Source organism: Drosophila busckii, chromosome 2R (genome assembly GCF_011750605.1).
Source record: "Drosophila busckii strain San Diego stock center, stock number 13000-0081.31 chromosome 2R, ASM1175060v1, whole genome shotgun sequence".
In the NCBI taxonomy this organism is placed as follows: domain Eukaryota; kingdom Metazoa; phylum Arthropoda; class Insecta; order Diptera; family Drosophilidae; genus Drosophila; species Drosophila busckii.
In genome coordinates, this window is record NC_046605.1 from 5,003,635 (window position 1) to 5,023,421 (window position 19,787).

The following is a 19,787-nucleotide window of genomic DNA, read 5'->3' on the forward strand; positions in this document are numbered from 1 at the left end:
CATGCAACTGCCCTTCAAACTTTAGTGTCCAATTATCGCAAAAAGAATGCGGAGCTGCGCAAGGAACGGTAAGAGCAGCACACAGACAAATCAAATCAATTGTTATTTATATATACGCTGTATATAATACGTATACGCCGGTTTGTACACACAGGCCTGCCTGCCATTTGGCCATCTTTCAGGCATGGGAAACATTCCTGCAGGAAACGGAAACCGATTCACAGGCCTGCAACGATGTGGCCAGCGTGCTCTCACGTCAGGTAAGCCGAATACAAATTTACAATTTTAAATTGCACTTATGTCTATAGCTGTGTGTGTGTGTGTGTGTGTGTGTTAGTTGACAGTTAAATGGATAAGTCGTGTTTGGCCTCGACATTTATAATAAGTGTATAAAGCTCGTTACGAGCTGAAAATAGATAGTAGCTGTCATAAGTCTTAATTGAATAATGCGCGATACTTAAATAAACATGCGGTTAACTCTCGCACCCACACGCACTGGCCAATTAAGCTTAATGCGTGATATAGTGCGGCTATAATGAAATTTATAATGTTGATTAGTTTGCAATTTTAATTGCATTAAGCTTGAAAATAGTGCTAGCGTTAATGCATAAAAAATGCACACTAAGTTGCTTAATTGCATTTAAATTTTAATAATAATTATAATCAATGCTGTCAGTTTTTGCTTTTAGTACTTAAATGCATTTAAAATTGATCGAGTTAAAATTTTGAAGCATTAATTTTTCATTTCAGAAATGTGCGCTCTTTGTGCTTTTATTACATTTAAATTATATTTTGACAGCTAATTGAAATTGTTGCTGTATTTTTAAATTTAATCTTGGTTCGATACTTATTATTAATATTTTAATTAAATTCTATTTTTATTACTTCACTTTTAGTATTTTAATTGCATTTAAAATTTTTAGATTCAAGTAATGAATGCTCTATTATCAAATTAAAAAATTTCCCTCTTGATATTTTATTTACATTTAAAATAAATTGTAATCAATGCTGTATTTTCAAATTCAACATTTGTATAATAAATTCAATCGATATATGTAAACGCTGCAGTCAATTTGATATAAGTTTGCATTTAGTAGTTTAATGCATTTAAATTTCATCGGGAATATATTTACAGCCGAAATAAAATTGTTCGCTCTTTGCGCTTTTATTACATTCAAATTATATTTTTACACATAATTGTAATTGATGCTGTAATATAAAATTTAATTAAGTTACAGCTTGGAATAAATTAGATATAAAAAAAGTTCGCTTTTAATATTTTAATTGCAATTACAATTTATTTATGTAATCGAAACTCTAGTTTGAAATTTGAAATAGTTCGCTCGTAGTAATTTAATTGCATTTAAATTGAATTCAATCAATAATTGTAATCGATGCGCTATTTTGAGCTAAACTCGGCTTTAGTATGGCTGCTGCCATTTTTATATATTTATATATATATCAATGCTATATTTGTTTTGGTTTTGCCCTTTTAAGTTTATCGCGTACTTTCATGCCGGTACAATCGTTTTCATTGGAGTGTCAACGAGTCTCCGCACACTCTCTCTACATCTCATGGGAGTTCTGTTTGACGCCTGTACCATAATTGCCAATTTACTGTAATGTGAGACTGTCAATATGTGATGAGTTCGATGCTTGCCATACGTCAAATGCGTTGGCGTCGATGATCATATTTAATTTCTTTTATTATTGTTTATTAACTACATTCTGTGTTCGATGTGTCACGTGTTCTGCCTTTCAGAATACAGATGATATGCGAGAGATAAGAGAGACCAGCGGAAGACTCAACAGATTTCGCTGGTCTTTAGCCACGAATATTACATATTGATTATGAATAGCGACTGAAATATGTCCAGTTTAAGCGCTGCTAGATTCGTATTGAGAGAGGATGATCGGATAAGTGATACCTACTCTCCTAAACGAGAAGATAATTATCGATAGTTTGCCAACAAGCTTTGATGCAGGAGCCCGTGGAATGAGATATCACCCAACACACCGACTTGTTTGCTTCTCATTTTGTGAGCAATATTTACTGATTGATGAATTTTAATATATCCAGTGTTAAAATAATAGATTGTAAACTCTTAAACCTATGGTTTGAGTTCGTCTCACAGTGTTGTATTTTGTTATTTTGTAGAAAAAATTAGATACTCTGTCTATAATTCTTCTAATTTTTTTTTATTATATATATTAATATATAGGACAAATTCAAACTATAACTAACTAAAACGCTCTACTCCTTACGTACCACTATTGATAATATTTGTATTCGGAACAGTGGGATATTTTGTTACAGCCATTTTTCAAGTCACTGATGAATTTATTATGAGAAGGGACTGTCTACCACGGGCACATTAACAATTAGGTGACGTCGCGCTAATTTTTTGAAGTATACTTAGAACTCATTAAACGTCAGGCCAGATTATAAACATAATATTACATAAGAATTATTGACAGAGTTTGATCTTTATTTCTACACGTAGATACACGATGCTTAGCATGCAGCTTGACCCTAATCGCATAATGTCGCATCTTATTAATCCAATCGAGGCTATAGTTCGATGGGCCAGCAGCAGGACTACTTGCTAGAAAACTCTGTTGTTGGTGGCGTTTTGCTGGGCAAGCTTCGCAGGCGTTGTTCAAATTCAACGCACAGCGCCTGTCTTTGCACCACCACCAGGCCTCACATGCTCACGCGCACGGCGAGGCGAGCACAGCCGAGAGAGCAGAAATGACGCGCGAGTTACCCACATGTAAATTTACACTCTCACTCGCAGACCGGATCATACGTTTATAGAGCCAATTAGTATGACAATTTGTCAAGTGCAATAATTCGTTTTTGGCAGGAGATGACGCCCAGTTTGCGCAACGAGCTCGTCTTTGACCGACACTCAACGCTGTCGCAGCGCTCGGCACTGGAGTCGCTTAAGCGTGAGGCAATCGAATTGGAATTGCAAATACGTCAGCTGCAGGTAACTAACAGACAATTCCGAGTCTCAAGCGTGTATAACTAACTTGTACTTGTGCACAGGACTCCATAGATGCGCTGAATCGCACACAGACGCGCGGCATCGAGGGCCAGCTGTATAACAAGGTTAACGAGCTGCAGGAGGATTTGTCCATGAAGAAATTTGATTTGCGCGCCAAGCAAATACATTTGGCTGCTATCCGAGCACAGGTGAGTTTGCAAAATGGTGTAAAGCTTGACTGCAGTAAAGACACAAACCAGCGCACAGCGCACAGCTTTTGTCAGCTGCCAAAGCATTTGTCAGACGCCACCTGTTGCTAGAAAGCTCGCGCTCTCTTACACTCTCTGTTATGATTTACAATTGAGCACGCAGCTTTTATTGAACTCTAAGCTAGGCGCTGCTCCTAAGTTTTAAGTACAGCTGCACTTGATGCTACATACTCGTAGTTTTCTATGTATATGTAGGTCAAACAGCTGTGAGTTCAGTTAGACAGCTATGCGCATGTGACCAAACTGAAAACGAGTAAGTCAACGACGGCCACGCACTAAACACAAAACTCCTGAAGTGTGCGCGTCCTTCGTTTAGTTCTGCGGTAGATGAGCTAGCGTTTGGTACGTGCGGCTGAGTGTGGCAAACTGTAGTGGCAAAGGCAGCGGCTAAAGCATTGAATTAACTGCATATGTGCATATTTTTTTGAAGTGCCAGCGCTTAGACTCTAAATTTGCTGCTTAACTGTTAGCACTGCTTTAAATTTATCTAAAGCAAGCAGCACACAAGCAGCTCGGCGCTCTGTTTGATAAACAGCTGTTAACACTTCGTATTCGTGAGCGAGCGAGAGAGCGCGCGCGAGACTCTTTGTCTCTTCGTGTGGCTGTGTGGTGGGTGTGAAATACGAATGCACTCAGTCTGTTTATAAAAGCAACGTGCAAGCAGCGCATAGACTCAGTCACGTGCCTGCATTTCGAGGTAGTAGCTCATAACGCGCGACGCGATATCGCTCAAAGTTTCGTCAACAAGCAGCAGCAGCAGGGACACGCCAAGCAGCAGGACACAGCAACTGAAAACTGTGTGCACGCTCGTGATCAGTGTCGTGCGTCGAAGCATAACGAATTATTATTTTTAATTAAAAATATTAGCGTTGTCTCAGTATTTGTCAGTTAAGCAGTTTTGAGAGCACAGAGAACAGGGCCAGGCAAACTATAAAACTAATTTTATTTAAACACTTGACCGTAAGTAAAGAACGTTGATCAACAAGCCAACTGTGTAGTCTATGCAGCAAACTTCTTTATAAGCTACTTAACAACAACACGCATACGCACCGTGCGTCTTTAGTCCAAACTAATAAAATACGCTAATGCTCATAATTATAATTTACTCTTGTAGCACTGTCAGTTTAATTCCAAAACAACAAATTTGCTTGCTTTAAGTAATTAGTGCATTTAACGATACAAAACGATCGCTCACAACTTGGCCAACAACACGCTTGTAACTAAATTTCTAAACAGCCTCAAAATAGTTATAGCAAATATCACTTTATAACACTTGTAATGCAAAACTGTATATACCCAAACAACACACACACACACATAGACAACACACACACACACACTTTGCTAATCTCTAGAACTGTAGTTGAACTTATTTAATCTCGTTATAATATAAACGCTAGAGGCAACGCATTGCCAAATGTGTAAACACCGTTTATAAACGGACAGCATACAAAACAAAAGTCGCGCTACAAATTTCAACGAATTTATACCAACTATATATATAAAAAAAGAAACATTCTAATATATAATTGTGCACCATGCGCGTTATCGTATTAAAAAAGAATCGCACCAACAAACGCGGCACGCCCACGGCAACGGCAACTTCGCGAGAGCCGCCAAAAAAATCGTACACAAAAGTAAGAATATTCGTCATATATTCAATATTGCAAATTGGTTAACAAACATTTTTCATAATAATATAAATATAATATAAATTGCCAATGCAATCAATTTTTGAGTACCAACTGAATTTTACACGCGTAATTTTTTGATTGCTCTTGATTGCAAATAATTAATAATAATAGCTACACATAGCATGTTTAACTAGTAACTAGCTCAAAAATTGGTTGTAGTGGTTGCAAATTAATTTTTGGCATGTTCAAATAAAACATATATATTTATATATAGCTGTATATTTTCTATAGTATGCTTGATAATTAAACTGCCGTAGCGCTGAAAAGCACTTCCATGTCTGGCGAGTCCTCAGCGCGCTCCAGTTGCAAATAATATGATAAGACAATTAGCATAAAATAGGCTAGCAGCACTATAAATTAAATTGAATTAGTTAAGCGCATTCATGCAGCTGTGTCAACAACTTACGTATGGCAATGCAATGTAAGATCAGCATACGGGGCGCATACGCAATGAACAGCGTATAAAAGCAAAACGCCAAAGCAAACACAATTGATACATAGAGCCAAAGCAATAAACAGAATTTGCGTTGCTATTGAGCAATAATAATAATAATTTATGCATAAAGTTTGTGCAACTTACCAACTTAACGCCCAGATAAAGCAGCTGCGAACTGAAGATCGATATGATTGCTAGCAAAGCATAAAACTGCGCTGCGCCCAGCATTATATTTGACTTTAATTGCCACTCCGCAGCCAACAGTGGCTGCTCCAGCTGATTAGTGCCAAAGTATGTGGCATACAATTGCCACAAGCCCCAAACAAATTGCAGCACAGCAATTAGCGTGCAGCCTTGCTGCAGATCAAAAATGCGGCAACAGCTGCGCAGCACTGGCAGCTGCTGTTGCCACCTGCACGCTTTGCAGTTCGAATTTGGAAAATTCATTGTGTGTGTGTCTAAATGTTGTTGAAATTATTTCAACTCAGCTGTTTTTTAAGCTAAATTAAACGCCTACTAAGCGCCTGTGCCTTGATTAGATTTCGCTTTCACTTCTACTTCTATTTGTTTTTTTATTGTTTGCATTGTGCAATTTCCGAAATGCCGAAATTAAGTGCACAAGCAAAATCCAATTTGATTTATTTGTTTGGCGCAGCGTAAGCGAAAAACGCGCTGGAAAATGAGCACAAAAATCTAAAACAATTCAATTTTCCAAGTGCGACCTTAGTGCCAAGCATCGGCCACGCCCCGCACCAGTCGCTCTCGCTCTCTCTCTCTCTCTCACTCAAGTCTATGGCTGTCTGAAGCGACTTGGCTTGACTGGCATTGGCACAATCAGTTGCCCATAAGCGAAATTCCTTTACTGATTTTCTTTTAAAAGCATTTCTCGAATTGTCTTGACTTGGCCACTTGAACTTTGCCCGTCCATTGACCATTTGCAGTTTCCGTTTGGCCACTCTACGCTTCGCTCTCATCCGTTTGACATTGCTCAGCAGCCAAGTCCAAGTGTGCATTTAACATTTCATTTTATTTTATATTTATTTTCGTTTTCGCTTAAATTGCTGTGGTGCCCATTGTCGTTGCTCTTGATGTTGCCACACGGCTGCAATGACAAGTTACTTGTGTAGTTGCGGTTGCGAACCTCACCGCACACACAGCCCTCATGTGTTTACATGGCATTTATTTCGGCCACGTCATCTTAATACAATAAGAGGCATATGATTTGTTAGAGCGTGTGGCTAAAAATACATTTTATACATAAATAAATAAATCAAATACCAAAAATGCTTGGTAATAAATTTGAAATCAAATTTAAACCCCAAGCAAAGTCTTAGACTGGTCAACACCGCAGCCACTAAACTGTTTATCGCACAATGTTGCCTGCCAGTCATAAATCTTAGAAAGTTTGCAATGCCCTTCGGTGTGGCACAGCTACGAACTTCAGTTAAAACATAGCTGAAATTAACTCTTCGCATTCTATGCCATTCAATAGTCAATTTAACAACATTTAACACGCTCTGGAATGCTTGCATAACTTAAGCTACAAGTATACAATATCACCAATGAAATTCAACAACAATATCAACAATTGCTGCTAGGCTGCTATTCTAAAACTATAACCTCTAATTCGGACTGGCATTGTTAATATAAATTCATGACTTAAGCTATATTTCTATAAAATCAAAGGATTTAAATTCAAATACTATAAGCTTAAACAAAATAGCATTGCATTACTTAAGCTATAATTATACAATATCACCAATGAAATTCAACAACAATATCAGCAAGTTTTGCTAGTCTCTTAGTCTAAAACCATAAGATGTAGTACTACGAATGGCATTTAATATATAAATTCATGACTTAAGCCATAATTCTATAATATCAAAGTTCCAATACTATAATAAGCTTAAACGCAATAGCAATGCATTACTTAAGTTATAAATTTACAATGAACAATCAACAATGAAATTCACCAACAAGTTAATCAATTGCTACCAGGCTCTTATTCCAATAGAATAGCAAGTAAAAATGGCATTTCATTATTTAATAAATAATGCTAAAATATCAACAATAAAATCAACAACAAAGATACTAATTGCTGCCAGCCGTATTAAAGGACTTAAGTTCCAATAGTATATCCTCGAAATTTGCATTTGCATTACTTAAGCTATAATTCTACAATGAAATTCACCAACAAATAAATCAATTGCTGTCAGGCTTTTATTATAAAACAATAAGCAGGAATTCAGCTGGCAGTAAAATTGCAATTTCATTACTTTAGCCATAATTCTACAATATCAACAATAAAATCAACAACAATATCAACAATTGCTAGCAGGCTTCATATGCTAAGCTCACATACTAAACTTTGAATGCTTAAACAAAATGGCAAAAACTTTAATGCTACAATATCAAACTTTGTTTTATTCTATGCACGCTTTTCAACAATAAACTCAACAATTGCTAGCTGAAGGTTGCTATTGCTTGGCTGTGGATTTGACTGCAATTCATTTAAAATGCTCACTTTTATTTTGGCAACAAAAACTGCGTCAATCTGTTGCAAATAAAATGGTCAAGCACATAGTTGACAACTATTTCAAGCTGCAAGCATTGTTTGTTAACTTCTACACCCTTGTATAGATTGATGAACGCTTTTTTCAATACACACACATATACACACTTGTATGTGTGTGTTGACACTAAGGGCAACGAAGAGAGCTCTGCGCTGTGTGCTACCTAAAAAGGGTTAATTTTAAATTTATTGCAAAGTCCTTGTTACACACACGCGCTCATATATCTATGCATGCTGATGGTTGCCCAGGCCTGGCTGGGTCCTGAGTCCCCGGATACTTACAGTAGCAGCAGCAATGCGTAGGCAGCGCTCGACAATTTACACGCACACGCAGCGATACTCACGCACGCACGCACAATAACTGGGGAGTGAATTAATGTGGGCGGTAGCTCAGCAATCGCGCTGGACAGCAGCAGCAGGACCAACTATGACATGACAATATATTTGTCAGGCCGACTTGCAACACGTTATCTGCGCCTCTTTTTGCGCAGATTGTGCTTTATTTTTATTGCTTTAATAAATATGAAATGCTGTGGTGGGGGCCAACAAATAGCAGCTACTGTTGCTTACAACTTAATTGGCGTTCGATGCGTTGTGTTCGCTTTGCGGTTTTTCTTTGCGCGCATAAATTTTAATTAATCATAAAAATGTGCATGCCAACAGGTTTCTCTCTTTCATATTGCTATTGTTATTGTTATTGCTGGTTGCCTAGCAGGCGGCCGTGCTGAAGAAATTCATATTCGTGTTATATAATAAATCACAAGATGTTGCCCCAGCTCGTTGCTGCTGCTGCTGCTGCTTCCGCTTTGAAGGTCGCCTTGGCGTCGCCATTCATTTTATGTTATGTAGCCAGTGGGACAACGTGCCAGCAACATTTGATTTTCATTAGCAGCAACCCAACACACAGACACAGCCACACACACACACACACACACACAGATACATACGAACTGTGTCTTGTAGTTAGCGCATGGCGCACATAAAAGGATTTGGCATCTAAGGCAATTTAATTAAAGTCATCAGAAATGGCGTGCGCGCGTTTTCTCTCTCTCTTTCTCTCTCTCTCTCTCTCTCTCTCTCTATCTCGTTTATGTGTTTCCCTTGTGCGCTGTCAATTAATCAGCTTTTGGTGCACTTTAGCTACAATTTTATCTGGCGGATGTGCGCTTCAAATAATTTGCCACAATTTGTGGCGTCTGTAAATAAATAAATACACACACACACACATAGCAAATAAATCTGCATTTCCTTCTGTTAGACAATTACGCACTGAGATTTGCAGCTGCAAATAAAATTTTCTTGCTTTTATTTAGCAATAAATAAATGAATTCAATATAGTTTGACAGCGATTTGAAAGCAGGCATAGCCAACTGTTAGATACGCTTGTTCAAAAGCGGGCAATGAATTTATTAAGAGCTTGAAATTTATTTAACTTAATTTGAGCATTGCACGCTTTGGCAGCTTAGACTTAAATGCAGAAATGCTCAACTTTTTTATACGCTTTGTTTAAATCAAACACTACTCTTAGTTTTAGCCAATTTCAGAGTTTAATCAAAAAAGGTGTAAATGTATTTAATTTGAGCTCAACTTTGTGCTCAATTTTTTTATACGCTTTGTTTTAATGAAAATTTATTTAATGTAAATTTATTTAATTTAATTTGAGCATTGCACGCTTTGGCAGCTTAGACTTAAATGCAGACATGCTCAACTTTTTTATACGCTTTGTTTTAATCAAACACTGCTCTTAGTTTAAGCTAATTTCAGAGACTTTAATCAAAGGTGTAAATGTAATTAATTTAATTTGAGCTCAACTTTGTGCTCAACTGTATTATACGCTTTGTTTTGTTTAAAGCGTATTGCTAACTAAGCAAAGCCAAAGGCACTAAGCTGCACTGCTCTTAGTTTTAGCTAATTTCAGTGACTTTAACTGCTTCGCTCTTAGCCAACTCGTAGTTTATCTCTTTTTCACACAATGCCACAACAATAACAAGAGCATTGCATTTTATGAAGCATAAACTACAAGGCAATGGCAATATTGTGTATAAATTTTGTGTCAGGTTGTGATGTTGCTGCTGCTGCTGCTGCTTGCAACTGATAAATATTTGAGCGTAAAATCTGCGCACTGAACTGAGCTGAAGCTGCTTTTATGACAGCATTTTTGGCAGCTACTACTAGAAGATTACAAGCATAAGAACAACAACAACAACAACAACAACAGCAGCAATGCAATTCAAGAAGCCAAACTAGCTTGCAGTTTGAGTCATTAAAATTTCATTGGAAAAATGAGTGAAAATTCTTGTCTTGCCAAGTCATTTGTTTTGCCTGCTGCTGCTGTGCAAACAACTATAAAGTTTATTGTTGGTTATTGTTGGTTTACCTTGAAGCTTACAACGCGGCCATGTCCATAGCTTTCGTTTATTTAATTGCGCTGCTGCTGCTGCTCTCGGTTTATCTAAAGTGCGTTTTATTTGACGTTTCATAGTTTATGCTTGTGGCCGGGCCACCTTGGCTCTTGGCTCTTGTCAAGATAAACAGCTAACAAACGTACGCAGCCATACAACATTGTTTGACTTGCTGTGGATGCTGTGAAGCAGCAGCAATTTTTATACGCTCGCTATTTCTTTTTGGCCAAGCAACGTGTTTGTTTGCGTTTGGTTTGGTTCTGTTCTGTTCTGTTTCATGCTTTGCTGGTTATCCCTTCAAAGCACTTTGGCAGTTAAACCGTAAAGATGATAAATGCGAAATGCCTTTCAATTTGAGTTGCCTTGTTTCTGAAAAGTGCTGAGAATTTATGGTGCTACTGCTGACCCGAATTAGGACCGAAACACTTTGCATATACTATAAAGACGCTGCTTGCTTTGCTTTGCTTTTTTTTTTGTTGCGGTCGCTGCTGCCTTTGGGGCCGCTTACTGATTGACATTTAGCTGGGCAACGCCCACGCCACACACACACACACACACACACACAAGCGCAACTTTTAGTGTAGTGAGTTCAACCACAGAGAGCGCAAGTCACATTAATCAACACTTAAACGTTTAATTGCCCTACATTAATCTTGGCCTAAGCGCGCGCTGCCTACATATTGCTGTCTCTCTCGCTCGCTCTGTATGTGTTTTTTTATTTGCAGTCGCTTACAGATTTTGTCATTTAGCAATTAACTTTATGCCACTCAACTCAAGCCATAAACACACCATGATGGTCTGCGCCAAATTTGCGGCATGCCGCTTGTAAATATTGATGAGGAGCAGCAGCAGCGTCGTCGTCGTGGTCTGTGCCACAGCCGCAGCCGAAGCGAAGCGTTGATGGACTGTTGCCAAAATTATGTTGCAGCTTATGTTGGCTGGCTCGCAGCTGTCGCTGTTTTTGATTGAAATATGAGTCAGAAATTGCTGAGCGCGCGCCACGCCCCCTAGGCCAAGTCAAAGCGGCACAATCGAGTTAATTAATTTTCACGTTGACATTTCATTTGCTGTATATTTAATGAGCGGGTGTCGTTTACCAGCGCTGCGTTCGTTTTTTTTGCCAATTTCCAAACAAATACACATACACATATATTTCACACCCACACACACATATACACACTTATTTATGGCTTGACTTGCTGTTGACTTTTGTTGCTGACTTTACTTTTTCACTTTGCTGCTGCAAAAAATATTATGGCAAAAGTTGTGGCACAAGCAACAGCAACAGCCGCAGCCGCCGCAGCAGTCGAGGCAACAAAAAATTGCATATAATTTCATTTATGCCATTGCATATCCAATAAGCCAAGCGCCAGGGCGTTGCTTGACACACACACAGAACACAAAACTTATGGCCCAACGTGGAACAAAGCAGCAACAACAAAATAAAAGCATTCAAATTTGAATTGTAAATACTTTTGTTATGTCATATAATGAGCACTGCAGCTATGCTCAGTGTTCTTTTTTTAATGCGTATTATGCTTTAACCTGCAGCTATAATTGCCTTTAATTCATTTATAATTCTATTAAATTGCACGCACGCAATTTTGAATGACAGCGCAGCAAGCAGCGAACCTTTCAATTTTTTACAAAGAGCGAATTTACATTTTAAAATATGTAAACTGACTGCAAGTTAAACAAGTCAAAGCTATGCAAGGCAAGCAGCTGCTGCTTCAAGGCACTGCAATTTATTTATTTTACAAATTGATTAAATAAATAAATATATTTATTTATGCGCTGTTGACTCGGGTCAGGCGTTGGGCAAAAAAACAATTCACAAATATTTAAAATCAAGTGTGCGTATTTATTTCATGTCAGCAGACAGCAAACATTTAAAAATTAAGTATACATATGTATTACATTTATTTATTTAATAAGTAAGAAAAGCAAGAAAATTATAACAAATATTTTAAATGAAGTCTGTATATATTTGAAATAAAATCTTTTAAATTAAAATTAAGTATACGTATGTATTACATTTATTTGCTTAATAAATGTTGACGTGATAAAGAACATTGTTACAAATATTTCAAATTAAGTCTGCGTGTATATTTAATTATATTTTTTTAAGCAAGCAAATGAAAGCCAATTGATTAGGCAATATTTTATTTAAGCAGTTGTAGCTTAGACTGCAAGCATTGGAAAAACCGCAATTAGGTCAGCTGCTAGTTATAAATAATTAAAAAGCATAAAAGTAAGTTTGTAATGCTCAAAGTCAAGCTCGCTGTATTGAAGAAACAATCAAGTCTAAGTTTATATTTGCATAGCTAAGCTAAATATCTATAACAAGCTTAAATTTTGTTATGCGCTCAACTTCTTAATGCAATTTATGTTAATAACACAATTTGCGTCTGATATACCCCAATTAAAGTTGCTATACCCACTTGTAACTTTTTTTTTATAGCAATAACATTTACTCGCTCGCATAATCTATGGGCAGCACTTTGTCTCTCTCGCTCGCTGTATTTGTGCAATACACTTTAGTTTCTCATTCGCTTTCATTGCTGCAGCTGTGTGTGTGTGTGTGTTGCATACAAAGGCAAAAGTTTTTACTATTTGCCTTGGCACTTGTCTTTTTTCTGCTGCTGCTGCTGCTTTTGCCTGGCGCTGTATTTTATTTTTGTTCTTGTTGTTGTTTGATTTTATTTTCACTTGCCTTACACTTAACTACATGGCTGGCTGTTTGCTTTTGTAGCTTGGCTGCAATTTTTATTTATGCAAATAAGTTTTGCACTGCCTGCGCCTTGTTATCGCATAAGGATGTTGTTGCAACTTTAGTTTTCCCACTCACGCTCGCTCGCTCGCTGTGTGAATCTGCTGCATGTGGCTGTCTGGTTGCTGAAGTGTTGCTCAGCAACATTGTTAAAATAAGTTGTAAAAAAGGCCAAAACCCAAAGCAAGCAGACAGTGTGCGAGCGAGACGGCAATACAAAGTAATAAAGCTCAAGTGACTTTTGTTGAGTTGCTTGTGTCCGAGGCTTTAATTATCACACTGTTTGCCAACACAGAGTGCATGTTTGTATGCATTAGTATATGTGTGTGTACACACACATAGACACTTGGCCGCAGCTGAGTGCCAAAAACTCGCCAGCAAACATTCGCTTTGCATTGCTACAACAAAAACAAAAAAGTTTTTAGTCTGCATATTTTACATTGTGGTTGTTTTTTTTTTTTGCGCTGTGATGTGTTTTCATTGTGGTTCGAACTTTGAACTTTTGCCCATATTTGCACTTTAGAGTGAGTGCTGCATGGTATTTTTATATTTTTGCTGCTGGGGGCGCGCTGTGTAAATCACGCATACGCCACAGTAGCCGCGCTATTGCCACCACATGGCTGTGGTCAATAACTGTAGCGCGCTTTTATGGGCAATGGGCATGAGCCGCGGCTTTGTATTAAAAGAAATTACACATACGCGGCGTGTGCAATTAACGTACAAACCACTTGAAACGTACCGAAAACTTCAAAACTGTAGCAACATTTGCATATTCATCGCACACACACACACACACATATGCAGCTTCTAAAATTGCTGCTGGGCTGGGCTCATGAATTTTTATTGCTGCTGTCGCTGGCTGCTTTGCATACATTATCGTTTGCACACACACATGTGTGTGTGTGTGTGTTGCAGCTGGCACGAGCCTGGCACTGAAATCAAAACAAAAAGTGCAACAACAACTTGCAAAAGTTTTTTCTGCATACAGTAGCGTGTCATGTCCACTGGAATCAATGAAGAAATTACTTTGGCTTTTGTGGGCAGGTGCGGCGTATTTTGTTGCGCTGATTGCGCGTGGGGGCTAAAGTGCTAAACGCTGCCCACCTGATGTGCAATTTTGCATTGACAATTTCGGGTGCAACACCATCAATTTGCCATACATCGAATTGATTGTGTGTGTGTCATTTAATCCTTGCAGCTGGCTGACTGCCTGACTGCCTGTCAGGCTGACAAGCTGCTGTTGTTGTGACAACTTGATTGCAAATCCAGTTTACAGCTGCCAGCAGCAGTTGGCAGTTGCACTTATATTTGCAAAATAGCTGCTGCTCCCTTAGCGTGCGCACGTAGCAAGTTTCGCCTCGAACGACACGTTTTGGTTTCAATTAAACGTTAACCAGCCCGCAAATTCGGCAGCAAAAAGTTGGCAAGCCTTAAGCTTAGCGCACTTCGAGTTGCACTTAAGCACATGTTGAAAATACAATAAATGCAACTATATATACACAAGCTTGCATTAGTGTGTGTGCGTGTGTGCGTTCGTGTGGGTGTGTGCTCAACTGCAAGTGTTACAAGGCCAAAAGTTTTGCAGCATTTGGCATAAAACGCGCAGCACGTGGCTTCTTTCTTTCATATATTTGCAGGTTTTACGCGCTTACAACTAAGTGTTGTGCATGTGTAAGCGCCTGTGTGTGTTTTCGTATGTGTGTGGGCGTGTCACATTTAAGCCACAAATACGCCTTTGGGGCAACAACGCTCTCTATGCAGTGAAAACGTAGCTCGCTCGCTTTAATGGAAAACGAGCGGAAAATCGCTTATTATGCCAAAACCCAAAATATATGTATATGCATTACTTTTCCCCAACGTTCGTGCTATTCTCTAAGCCTTGTGCATACGCTTCAAGCAGTTTGGCTACATATCGAACGACAGAGGCAGCAGCAGCGTAGTGTGTTCAATAGCAAAGGCTGATCAGCTTATTCTCGTTGCCGTTGCTTTATAAATTTGAAAAATGCAAACGGGCATAATGCAGACTACGCCACACGCCCAGCCACACAGCAAGTCAAGCTTATAATGCTTTAAGCGTGTTTAACTGCAGCTATGCTAAACAAAAATCAATTTCATTTCACAATAATGCACTTGAGTTTCAAAATGTTAAATTTAAAGCGAGCGTAAGCTAATTCAACATAAGCTAAAATCGTTTATCAGCAGCGCTTGTCATTAAAATATTTATTAGTTAAACAACGTTTAATGCAATGCTATATGTGCAATTAAATTATCAAATAATACAGTTGAGCTAATGTTTAAATTTGCTATTTTCTTGAATATATTTTTAATCATTTCAACAACTCGACACAATCTGCAATGCTTCAATTTATTATTGTAAAAATGAACTTGCATTAAATTCCAATCCAATTCCAATTCAACAACTCAAAAGAGTCTTCCATACATCAATTGATTATTGTAAAATTTAACTTACAACTCAACTGCGTGTAGCTTAAAGTTGCTTATGAAATGTATGTATGTATGTATTTATTAGTTTTTTTTAAATCAATTTATTTATAAACAATATTGCACTTTGTGACCCTTGTTTCAGTTCTTCAGCATTAATCAGCCTTATTAGTAAAACATCGACTGATTAAGTGTTTTACTTGACTTAATACTCATTTAAATAAAAATTAAATGTTCAATAGTTACAGTTGATATTTTCATTTTGAGCAAATTATGAGATTTTTAAAATTTATTTTCCAAACTTATGCGACTGTATCTATTTTGAATCATTTCAACAACTCGATAGATTCTTCAATGCTTCAATTTATTATTGTAAAAATGACATTCTATTTAATTAATTTTCCAATCTTATTACAGTGAATATTTATTGAATTGTTTCATACATAAGTTTATTATAGTAAAAATGAACTTGCAACTCAACTGCGTGTAGCTTAAAGTTGCTTAGGAGAGCAAAAATCGTTTGCCACCACGACTTGTCAATATTTTTATATGTATTTATTAGTTTTTTTGTTAATTAATTTATTTATAAGGCATACGGGCATTGCACTTTGTGGCCTTTGTTTCAGTTCATTCAGCCTTAATCAGCCTTATTAGTAAAACAACGACTGATTTAATGTTTTACAGGCTTACTTTCATTTAAACAAAAATTAAATAATCAATAATTACATTTGAGCTAATATTAAATTTGATATTACCATCGAACTTTAGCATATTTTGTGAAAAAATATATGAGTCATTTAAAGTTTATTTTGCAAACTTATTCGACTGCATCTGTTTAGTCATTTCAACGACTTGCAAAAGTCTTTAATACATTAATTTATTATACTAAAAATGAATGTGAATGTAGCTTCGGTTTGCCTCTTGAGCATAAATTGCTTTTCAACACGACTTGCCAATTATATTTGTAGCTTGCAATCGCAATGATAAATTTCAATGCTTGCTAAATATATAAAACAGCAAGGAACTGATCGCACATAAAAATAAAAATCAGCTTATGAAGCAACGAAGCTAAATTTAAAATCTTATTAAAGCTATCAAATAGCGCGTTTTATTTTTGGCAGTTGATTGCTTAAAATAATTGTGATAAGATATTTATAAAGAGCAAGAGCCTGGCTAACTGTCGGGCATGAGCTGAATATTATTTAAGTATTTCATTATTTACAGCTGCCTGGGCTTGCTTCTTTTTTTTAGCTGTCGCTGCTTAGCAGTTGTTAGTTGTTTATGTTGTATATAGCAGACATAGCAGACATTGGCAGCTAAAATGTAACTGAATATATCGTTATGATTTACTTATTTAAGCTGCAAGGCTTACACATCAAAGTCTTAATAAATTTTAGTCATAACTGCAATTAACTTTGCTAACTTCAATTGCACGCTAGTTTTATTTCACAGCTCATGCTTTAGTCGTTCAACGCTTAGTTTTCATTAATGTTTCGCTTTCGCTTAGTCTTTTATTTTCTGCTGTCGACAGCTGCATTAATTTGCTTGTCATGACTTTAGTCTGGCCTTAAGCCTCAGTCCTTTTGGCGCTTTTGCGAGCTCTTTTGCCTTCAGCAGCAGCAGCAGCAGCAGCAGCTTAGCTTAGAGACTGGCAATTGCAGCAGCAGCTGCTATAAAGAAATGTTGGCGCAATCTGCTGCCATAAATCGAAGTCGATTATTTTGGCGTGTTAATGGAATTGCACAACGCTGCATGGACCGCAGAGTTTTGAGCTGCTTTGGGGCATTGGCGTGCGAGTTTTGGTGTTAACGCAAATATTTTCAAAGCAAACAAAAGCAACACGCAACACGAAAATGCATTGACATGGAATTTTAATTGCACAAAATTCGAAGCAATTTTTTGCTGCTGAGGTCACGTGCCCAAGCCAAAGCTCAGCTCACATATTTGTGAGGCTTTGTGCAATTTGCTGAGCCATAGACAAATATTCGAGACTAGTCGAGTCGAGTCGAGTCTGTGCAGTCATAGATAAGCTACTAAGTGTGTAAGTGTAAGTGTGTGGGCGCCAAGTGCTTTATATACAAGACAGGCAACAACTATAAAAGCAACAACTAGAGGCACATTGACAACCATTATGGCAACTAAAAGCTACAGAGCTACAGCTTGAGCTTGCTGCTGCTGCTGCCCACGCGTGTGGCAATCCCCCAATGTTGCTGCTACGTGTGTTGCTGCTGCTGCTGCTGCTGCTGCCCATATGTGTGTATATAATGATGTGGTCTACAGTTGGCTTGGCTTGGGCACATTGTGCGCTCTCAAGCGTGAAATGTATGACAAAAAGAGCGAAGCGTGTGTGTGTGTGTGTGCTAAAAATACATGAGACAAGGCGTAGCAAAGCAAAAAGGAATCAACACCAGCAGCTGTAGCTGTAGCTGCAAGCAATCCAATAACAAATTATATGCAAGACAATTGCTCGCCCTTTTATTGCCTCGCACGACTTTTATATGCGCGTCTCGACTTGCAAAAGTGCAAAATGATTTACGATTATGTTGATAAAATGGCTTAAATAGTATTTTCATTTCGTTAACGCTTGAGTGCACTTTGGCGACGCGCTAGCCAACACTGATTACACACAGAGAGAGAGAGAGCGAGAGAGCGTGAGTCAGTGCGAGCGAGAGCGACACACTCTCAGTTTCAATTGTTTGGCATATGATTTGTTTGCATTTAAGCGCTGGCGACAGCAAAAACAGCACAACGACAGCTTAACATTTTCTCTCACACACACACACACACACGCACACATGTGTGTTATGCTAATGTATGTATGTGTGATTGAAATATTCATAACATTGTGTCTTGGGCTTGGCTTTAAGTAAACGTGGCGCTGTCTTAGTTGAAACTTTTGCTCATGCTACGTGCCTGCATAATAAATAACATTTTTAACTTACACCCACACACACACACATACGCACACACAGTCTGTATGTGTGTGTCTTATACGCATTGCTGTCAAAATTGGTTTTATTTATGCTCAGCTAACTAAATAATTCATTATGTGTGCCCTGACATGACTTGCACCTACTGTAGCTGCTGCTGTTGTCTTGCTGACTTGCCACAAAATGTGGCAACATGCCTTTTGCAACTGCAACTGCCGCTCTCGACATGGAATTCATAATTAAAGCATATGCCAGGCATAATTGAATGCAACCACTGAGCAGTTACGCACATTGCGTATACGTAATGCAGCTACGGTGCTGCCAAGTGTAACTTTATTACTTTTGCGGCCAGTCGAGTCCAACAGTGCGCTCAATTGATTTTCTAGCGCAAATTGGGCGTAAAATCATTGCAGCCTGCATAGTTAATCAAAGCCTTGGCTGCTTTATATTTGTTATATTTATTTTATTATTAAAAGCGTTTGAGCGCACACATTTAATTAAAATATTTATGCTTATCACCTTAAACTGCGCGCTCAATGCAATTTATATGGCAATTATATATGAAATATGTACACGCATAAATATTTCAAAAATGCAACACATCGCATGCCTCTGATTGATGCAGCAGGCAGGCAGGCAGCAAAAAAATGGCAAATATTTAAACAAACTACTGGCTATGAGTATTAAGCACTAAATGGCTTAAATTATGCTTGAAAAAATTTATGAAAATAAGCTTAAGTGCGTGCATTAAGTGACTGCTCCAAAAAGTAGGCAACAACAAATGCATAAATCCAAGCAAATGCTTTTTGCTGTTTTTATTTCAACAGTAAACAAACTAAAACACGCATTGCATTAATTTTCAAATTGCTACAAATTATTTTCATTGATTTAATGGCGCATTGAAGTATTACAAATAATTTATTTGCGCATTAGAAAATCATTACGATTTGTTTTCTAATAAATAATTAATTTGAGCAGCTTTCTTTGCTCTATAATTTATTAACATAACGAAATCAACAAAATTTATTCGTTATTTTTAATACGAATTTGCTATATAGTCATATTATATACAAACCACAGCAGCAATTAATTAATTTAATAAAAATTTTTGTCTATTATATATAATCAACAGCCACAATTTGCTAATTTTAATCAAGAATTTGGTGGCCAGACAAAACATAAATTTTGCAATTTAATTAAATTAAAAACCTCCGCTGAAAGCTGACATACAGCTGAATTTATTAATTTTAAATAGAGTGCCGCTTGGTTATTTTCCCCAACT

General features: G+C 37.5%; 2 protein-coding genes across 6 annotated transcripts in view; one reads left to right on the forward strand and one right to left on the reverse strand.

Annotated features, from left to right (window-relative positions):
- The first annotated feature begins 3,060 nt into the window (after window positions 1-3,060).
- LOC117134648 (SH3 and cysteine-rich domain-containing protein-like) overlaps window positions 3,061-19,787 on the forward strand; it is a 49,279-nt gene continuing 32,552 nt past the window's right edge. For all 4 annotated transcript variants that reach the window (XM_033295104.1, XM_033295105.1, XM_033295106.1 and 1 more), the window contains exon 1: window positions 3,061-3,199. In XM_033295104.1, coding sequence (XP_033150995.1) covers window positions 3,143-3,199 — 57 coding nt within the window. In that variant the 5' untranslated portion in view covers window positions 3,061-3,142. The remainder of the gene's footprint in view (window positions 3,200-19,787) is intronic.
- On the reverse strand, window positions 5,139-5,884 carry LOC108596138. 2 transcript variants are annotated; one of them, XR_001915034.1, is made up of 3 exons: window positions 5,538-5,884; window positions 5,360-5,483; window positions 5,139-5,303 (listed from the first exon to the last, which is right to left on the reverse strand). XR_001915034.1 is itself a non-coding variant. In XM_017981606.1 (3 exons), exons 1-3 carry the CDS (start codon window positions 5,834-5,836, stop codon window positions 5,197-5,199), a joined length of 534 nt encoding a protein of 177 aa, XP_017837095.1. In that variant the 5' UTR covers window positions 5,837-5,883; the 3' UTR covers window positions 5,144-5,196. The 2 variants fall into 2 exon arrangements, 1 of the variants encoding a protein (XP_017837095.1); XM_017981606.1 differs by having other exon boundaries at window positions 5,144-5,303; window positions 5,534-5,883.

What these genes read in the sequence shown, in the direction of transcription:
- LOC108596138 (XM_017981606.1), bottom strand. Translation starts at nt 5,836, where the DNA reads ATGAATTTTCCAAATTCGAACTGCAAAGCGTGCAGGTGGCAACAGCAG. An exon ending in TTTATCTGGGCGTTAAGTTG is followed by an intron (nt 5,484 to 5,533) that starts GTAAGTTGCACA and finishes ATTGCTCAATAG; the next exon opens with CAACGCAAATTCTGTTTATT. An exon ending in CTTACATTGCATTGCCATAC is followed by an intron (nt 5,304 to 5,359) that starts GTAAGTTGTTGA and finishes TTTAATTTATAG; the next exon opens with TGCTGCTAGCCTATTTTATG.